We start from the raw sequence: 8,382 nt of genomic DNA, 5'->3' as shown, positions 1-8,382 counted from the left end.
GGTGAATAAATAGGTGGAAGTTAAACACGATTTTAAATTTTATTTTATTAATAAGAGGGAGTTTGATCACACAGGAGTTTGGCTTGAATGTTTCTGGTTAAGGAACATGGTTGTTAAATTGTAACAGCATTACAAAGGAGTTTATTAGAAACTCCATGATGATAAATCACTTTGATAGTAAAGTGACTAACAAAAACTACATAAAATACCAAATGCCCTGCTGCCTCCAATCAACTCCGAAATGCTGTTTACACTATCAAGCCAGACCAACTAACAACTTCTTGTCCACTGTCATTCACCACATCTAAATCTTCAGAGGGCTTTGATGACTATTTACAGACTTCCTTTTCCAGATTGGCTTCGAGACAAGTTTAGAGAGATTATAAAGTAAGCGATACTCTGCACCCAGTATACAAGGCACACTTTCTCCTTTACTTTTTACAGGAGACACTGTATCAAGTGCACTTGCTTGACAGACAAATCTTGGTTCGCCACAGCACTCATCATGAAACCATTCAACTTTACTCTCCCCTTTAAGCTTTCACACGTTACCTTAACTGGACTTCTGCTGAAATCTATGAAATATACCAGAAACATAATGCTGAATTTTTTCAACCAACCCGTGATTGGGTTTCTGCATATGATCTATCAGCCACTGGTAATCAGATAATGTAGCATCTGATAACGGCTCCAAAAATTCACACCTCTTCAAAATTTCTTCTGGAGGTGCTCCGCCAATTAGGTTGGAGTCGAGCTTTGGCTTATTCTTGTGAAGCTCCACTGTGGATTCAACTGGTGTGCCTTCAAGGGCAGATGGTGACGCGCCTGGTACTACCTCCTCCTTGAAAGGCAATGCTCGTTCAGATTGCAAACAGAATTCTAGCCATTGATGCACCAAGGGAGATGGCCCTCTCACTCGTCCTCCAATTTTTTCATTCTTAATTTCAGATGCAGCAGGTATTGCCTGCAAGATGTAATTTGCTCAAGAGGACATAAATTATCCAAAGATAATAAGTATCTGGTTATTATAAACATATTTAAAGAGATACTTGATATAGCAACCTACACTGAATCTTCTTTCTCTTAGAGCAAATGCAATGCTAGATGCTAAATATTTCTTGCTATTGCTATATTATAGCATCAAAAAGTGTTTACTGATTTTAAAATACGAGTTGCACTCCAATGCTAGTTTCATAACTAGTTTGCTAGTTTCATAACTAGTTTTAAATTTAGCTATCTTTTTTAACTTTTGCTCAAATTAAAATACTTCTGATATTTGGTTATGTACAATACAACAATTATGTAACTTTTAACCTCCATTTGGAGTTGTTGAGGATGAGGCAATGAAGGATGGATCCATCCTTGGTTTCAAATATAGAACCAAGGATGCGTCCAAATATATAACACCCCTTTGGAGTTGAGTTTTTTAGCAATATCACCAACTATAGCATTGCATTGGACTTGCTCTTGTTCATGTAAACATGATTTCATTTGATATCTTCAAAACTGGGTTATAAATTCTCAAGTGGACACTAACCCCACAAAAGTTTCCTACCTGACTCTTCAAGATTAGGCAAACACACACGCTTAAAAACTGGCACCGTTAAAAAAAGACTCCGATGGCATATATTCCACACAAATTAACACATTGTACTTTTGTGACTAAAAAAACATGCACATATCAAGGAAAAAGATAAAATCTCAACCTTGGGTTATCCAATTTATAATATTAATTTTGTTTGGATTGTATAAAATCATATATAATTGAAGCTGGGATGTATATATATATGGTAGGACGTTATATGTTATCAAGGTCTGGGCAGGTGAGACCATGATAAACTCAGGCATATGCAAATATGTCCAACCTTAATAATTGACCGGTCTGACCCAAAACTGACCAAGCAACCGATGCTAATAATTAGGAGAATAACAGTTTTTAAAGAGACATGCTGGACCTACTCCAAATCAATTTATAGCACTTTCAAGGGTGAGCATGTATAGTTCTTTGAGATTTAAATATAAACTTGTCCCCTGTATTAATCAATAACAAACAAAATTTTGCATATATTTTGAAAGATGTAAAATCAAGAAATTACCCATACGTCTGACCAAATACTTGCACCAGATTTTGGAACAATAACTGCAACATCCGACATGCGTTTGGCAGCAGGAACAATATCAGAACTCCATCCAACAGTCACCCACACATCACCTACTTCAAAAGCTTTTATATAATGCATGCTGTCAAATAGTCGAACCTATAGAAAGCCATAAGATGCAGTGTATCAAAATATGTGATTGCCAGTAGCTCCAGCCTACACATGCAGTTTCTGTTAGTGATGTAACATGCTTGATCGTGTTATACCTGCTTTTCAAGCAATGACAACTTCTGCAACACAGCATTTCTCCCCCCAACTACTTCAGTATCAAAGTTACTTGTATTATATGATGCCCCCATATACTTCAATACTGCACCAATGACTTCTCTGGGAGAGTCAACCATAGAAATTTTTCCTGACAGCTCGGGCCTCCAGAGATCTGCCCAGTCCTACAAATGTGATTAACTTGATTCTTAAAATTTTCTGTTTATACAATCCCATATATCCTCCAGAAAAAACCATACCGCAAATATGAAGATTAAAAAAGAAACTAGATTTGTATTTCAAATGTTAGCACAAATCATATAAGTATATAATGAAACGTTAATATATTTAAACTCTATATCATAAGATATTTACTAAATTGGTTCTCCATGCTATTTTCAGTCCGTGAATCACTTTTAACCCAGTTTGATCTTTTATAGGTTTCCACGATAAAATCTTAACTTATTTCGACAAGACCTTCGCAGTTTGCATGAGAAATGACAATGCAGGTGGAATCCAGATGGCTGAAAATTATAATAGTTATATACTGGCATCTTGTCTATGTAACAGAACCAAGGCAATATTGAATTGGACAGATATTAAAGAAAAAACTACCTCAATTGGAGCCAGATTATTCTTCTGAAATTTGCTTCTCTTAAACGCTATTACCATGCTTCCCCATCGATAAGGAACAGCCCAAATTTTGCCTTCATTATCTAATTTTCCCTCACCATTCCTGCGTAAGTATGCCTGAGATTGTTTGAGACAGTAAAACAACAAAAAGAAAAGGAAGTTAGATGATTATAAGTTCCCTAGAATGATCAACACTTTTTTCATATCATTATCATACTAAAAAATAGTATCAACGATATCATATCGTCTTCGTATGGCTCTCAAGCTTATAACACAAAGGCTAAATAGATTTATGACTGAAATTTTTCTTGATACCTTTCCACATATTCGATGCAGGGGTCACATAGTTGCAGAAAGCCACCTTTCTTAGTAGATGATAATGTCATAAATGTTAGAATTATAACAAAATGTGATGGCCTGGGAACAGAAACATGGAGGTAGAATTTCACTTCACGAAGCCTGATATTGGCTAAAGCTCTGTAGCACTCAAATTTCTTTCTCAACCCAACCCTGGCATATATATAATAATATGACTCGGGTAGCATGCTAGAGTGACACTCTTTGCTATAGTAAATTTAATTTCACATTTTATGTTGTGTGAATAAGGGAGGGGAACATTGAACCTGAATTAACCCCAGTAGACCTAAACAGGCTAATACAAATACCTTAAACTTAGTAATATTACGTTATTGACTTCTAAGTTCTAACAAGAAGTAATCATATCAAAAGAAGAGAGATTATTCGTGTATAACTAGAGCTAGACCTCATTCACTCAATAACTTCATACAAAATTCATAGCAAAGAACATCTTTAGTATTGTACCTAAATGGTTTCATTACCTTCCATTTTTCACTTAAGCCACTAAACCACTCTTGATCTTCGATCTTTGGTATAGGTTCAATTAGAGCTTTGCTAATAGCAAGACTGAGCCAGGAATCTCCTAGTGCAACAATATCAGCTGCTGCAGCGGATTTAGGAGCAATATCTCTTTTGCTAAATGCCATACTAAGTTCTGAAAATATTTCATTGATACTTCCACGAAATTCCATTCGTAGTTTCGCTCTCTTCCCTTGAGCTTGCATGAAATTCTGCGTTAACAGACAAAGACAAAATAAAATTCTACTATTGAAGTCAACCCTTTCCAGAAATCCTATTAGTAATAAGAATTAAAGCAAAAATACACAGTAATAGACTCTCTCAATGCCACTCCTTTTTGGACCTCATCGGACAATTTGCAAAAAAGGGATTATTCTGAACCAACACTCCGTGACTTATATCTGGGCTGTAACCCCTTCGATTGAGCATTGCCTTCTCCAAGGTGAAAGTACTGTGGTCAGCAAAAATTCCAAAAAAGAAAGTGCATACATACACTTAAGAAGTCCTGCTTGCCGTGATAAGTGAGTTTCCATTATTAAGAAGGTTTACTAGAATTTAGACAGATATAGAGCTTCCATATATACACTTTGTTTATGTCACATGTGATGATATCATTTGCAGTCAACTGTGAATCACTTTGAAGAATGATAGCACGATAGTCACACACCATAAACCAATACCAAAAGAAAATATCAAACACTGCATATTTACATTCTAATATCCCTTTGTCCTGTTGGCAATAGTGCATCAGTGGGCTAACAAAAATGTTAAGCTTCTGATTCTATAATTTCTGAGCGGAATTCGTATCTTTTAGGCGAAAAAAGTTCCATCTCTTGATTCATATCCTCACGAATACCCTTCTTCTATTTTTACGGTAATAAAAGGTGGAGCAAATCAGTAAAAACTTATTGGATTTTTAATTTATAATTAACAAATGCTTTTAGGCAAAAAAAAACAAAACAAATGGACAAGTATTTTGCCACCACGCACCCTCATGCAAGTCCGACCCTTCAAAAGTAAGGGGCAAAAAAAGGAATTAGAAATTCAAAGTATACAGACCAACAAAGAACCAATAAGGAGAGCCTGACAATAATTATGAGCCTAATGATGGTAATACATGAGGGGCTTGTTTGGGCTTTCTGTATGTTGCCCATATCTATACTATACTATTAAAGCTGAAACATTAAAAATTTGGTCAGCCGATACTTGGGCCGAATTAGGGCCGGAAGGGTCCCTATCAGCCAGATGGAGCCCGGGGAGGCCCGTGTGTTGAGGATCATTGAGGAGGCCAAACAAGCAGTGGGTATTGAGACTTCTGAGGGAGGACTTCAACGCATTGTACAGCGTCAAGTGAGGACGACGTCATCAACATCAGTTACATCTAGAACCCCAGTTGGTGGTATGGCTAGTACAGTACCCTACCATGTTTATGCTGCACTGGGCCGTGATTATGACTTCTTAAGGGGCCAAAACACAGAAATCCGAAGGCTGAAGCAAGGTGGAGACTTCAGAAGGGAGTCAGAAGCAAGGAAACTTCCAGGGCCGTTTTAACAGGAGGCCAGAGTTTCAACCAAATCGGATTTCTACCTTCAGATTTCCACGTTCTGGCCCTTCAAGAAGTCGTAATCACGGCCCAGTGCAGCATAAACATGGTAGGGGACTGTACCAGCCATACCACCAACTGGGGTTCTGGATGTAACTGATGTTGATGACGTCGTCCTCACTTGACGATGTACAATGCGTTGACGTCCTCCCTCAGAAGTCTCAATACCCACTGCTTGTTTGGCCTCCTCAATGATCCTCAACACACGGGCCTCCCCGGACTCCATCTGGATGACAGGGACCCTTCCAGCAATATCTCTTTTGTTAAATGCCATACTAAGTTATGAAAATATATCATTGATACTTCCACGAAATTCCATTCGTAGTTTCGCTCTCTTCCCTTGAGCTTGCATGAAATTCTGCGTTAACAGACAAAGACAAAATAAAATTCTACTATTGAAGTCATCCCTTTCCAGAAATCCTATTAGTAATAAAAATTAAAGCAAAAATACACAGTGATAGACTCTCTCAATGCCACTCCTTTTTGGACCTCATCGGACAATTTGCAAAAAAGGGATTATTTTTTTTCTTGACGAGCTGATTCTTCAGTAAAACATGTTAAGCAACAGTTTCTTTTTTCACACTTAAGCTCTTCCCCTAATCATATTAGGGTTCTTAATTGTAGTGCAATGTTTGATGATTCGGAGATGTGAAAAACTTCCAAAACAAACTTTGTTAACTTGTGTGAATTTTGGATATCCAATAAAATTGTTCCCTAGATGATCAAGAAGTACGGATAAAAGGTTCAAAACAAGATAGTATATAGACCTTGATCCACAAAGGAGGCACGGAGCTACGCAGAGCAACAATTCTCAAAGGAACTGTGAGGGAGTAGGTTCTAGATTTCCAACTTTCAAATGCTGCACGTGTTTCTTCATCTTCGAATACAACATCTACATCGTTGTTTGCTGTATTCAAACAAGAGGACATAATTAAAGCAACAAGCACATCACTTATCCCATAACAAAAATGATAAATGAAATAACAAAACCTTGAATTGTTTGGTGCTGAGGATAGGGTGCGTGATTGGGGGAAATTGGAGTAGAAGCAGAAGCTGAACGGGTGGAAATTGCAAGACCTAGCAAAAATACAACGGGAGGTCCAAGTAGGTGAAGTAAAGGCTTCCGCAACTCGACTGAAGGTGGGGACAAGTGACCGTGGGAAGATGTAGTTAACAAGCATACAGAGATTGTACGAGTTGGTAATTGCAGGAATTGGGGTCTGTGGCTACGGAGGGGAGAGTAAGTATGCAGTATATACGAGCTGTGGGAACATGGTAATGAAGACATAGCTGTGTTTAACAAAATTGAATTTCTTGTCTAACTAGAAACTAGAAACACACTTCCAGTAGCAACCCTATACTGAAAAATGAAGATTGTGGAGTCAGCGTGATGCATATCATCAGAATCAGATACAAAACCGTAAGCAAATCACCATTTACATATCAAATAGTCTGATTATACCGAAACATAAAGAGAATCAGGAAAAAGCAGAGTCAGTGAGTGTAATACATACATATATACATACAGGACAAGGAAACAGTAAGTGGATGGAATGCTCACCTGGGCTGGGGGGATTTAACCACAAACTGTAAACAATTAAGCTTTGGGTTAGGATTTTTTAAGTACAGAAGCTCTCAACTGATATGGGCGAGGTTTTTCAAGTACGCAAAGTTTAGGAGTCGGGACTGCTTCACAAAATCGGATAATTTTAATCTGGGGTTAATTATCAATTGGATCACTTATTCCAGTTCAATGTATCATTCGCATCACTGCAAAATTTTTGGGCTCACCTAAATCACTCAACAAACTAACGGTTGCATGACGTTAAATCAAATTAAAAAAGACGTTATAGTTAACTTTTTCCATTAAGTTCAGGTGACATAATGCTTAATTACGTGGATTGCAGGAATAAAATAAGTTTAAACTTAATAAATAAACTAAAAGAAATTCTTAAAAGTCATGTATAACGAATTCCTGAGGTATAGCCCTGTTCCAGGTTATGTCAATGGCCTCCAGTTATTAGTGTAGAAAAGGCAATTCTTACAAGTCTTGTCCGGCAAAAAGAAGATGATATTTTTGAAGATGAAGAAGATTTAGAAGAGGATGAGGATTCTGAGCAAGGTAATCAACCGTCGCAGCGACCAAGGAGGAGTGTCAAATATAAAAAATGTGACCAAAGATTTTACATTGATAAAGCTAGAAAGTAGTATTAAGCTTTTAGTTCACGTGCAGGTCTAAAATCCCGAATACACTACACACACTTATGCTTACTGGGGAATGAAGTGAAGTGGAATGTACAATCAGCACAAGTAGCTGTTACTTTTCCACCTCATCTGCTCCTTTTAGTTTTTCTAATTTGATTTAACGGAATGCAACCATTAGTGTGTTGAGTGATTTAAGTGAGACCAAAAATTTCGCAGTAATGCGGATGATACATTGGGTTACAATAAGTGATCCATTTGATAATTAACCCTTTTAATTTGGGTTAAATAGCTAATACATAACTAAGTTGGTTCAAAAATTTACAGTTTGGTCATGTTGTTGAAAAACTTTCAAACACATAACTTTGCTTCATATAATTTTCAATTGAGCGATCTTGCTAACAGAAATTTACACGAACGTTAAAGTTCATTGACTTTTAACGTTCTCTGTTAAAATACCCGTTTACCCGACCCGACCCAGTCCTAATTAAATCTGAATTCAAAATAAAACATAAAATCACGTTTCATTAGCCGCCGTGAGTCGAGAGAGGTTTGATTTTGTGTATATGTTGTTGTTGCGTGGGGGTTGGGTTTGACAACGAAGGCGTGATTGATGGCGGTGGAGCTCGGATCAGTCAGGATGGCACGGCGGATTCCGTCGTTATAGATGATGACGAGATGGGGTTGGAAGGAGATAGAGAGGTG

At 37.4% G+C, this 8,382-nt stretch overlaps 1 protein-coding gene across 4 annotated transcripts; it reads right to left on the bottom strand.

Annotated features, from left to right (window-relative positions):
- Positions 1-14: 14 nt before the first annotated feature.
- Positions 15-7,194, bottom strand: LOC108199705 (uncharacterized). 4 transcript variants are annotated; one of them, XM_017367648.2, is made up of 8 exons: positions 7,037-7,194; positions 6,466-6,835; positions 6,243-6,382; positions 3,836-4,084; positions 2,979-3,113; positions 2,366-2,548; positions 2,097-2,258; positions 15-964 (listed from the first exon to the last, which is right to left on the bottom strand). In XM_017367648.2, the coding sequence occupies exons 2-8, from the start codon at positions 6,761-6,763 to the stop codon at positions 554-556; spliced, it is 1,578 nt and encodes a 525-aa protein (XP_017223137.1). In that variant the 5' UTR covers positions 6,764-6,835; positions 7,037-7,194; the 3' UTR covers positions 15-553. The 4 variants fall into 4 exon arrangements, with proteins under 4 accessions (XP_017223137.1, XP_063938828.1, XP_063938827.1 ...); XM_064082758.1 differs by having other exon boundaries at positions 2,103-2,258; XM_064082757.1 differs by having other exon boundaries at positions 6,990-7,171.
- Between the last annotated feature and the right edge of the window lie 1,188 nt (positions 7,195-8,382).

Source organism: Daucus carota, chromosome 8 (assembly GCF_001625215.2).
Source record: "Daucus carota subsp. sativus chromosome 8, DH1 v3.0, whole genome shotgun sequence".
Lineage (NCBI taxonomy): Eukaryota > Viridiplantae > Streptophyta > Magnoliopsida > Apiales > Apiaceae > Daucus > Daucus carota.
This window is presented reverse-complemented; position numbering and strand designations above follow the sequence as displayed.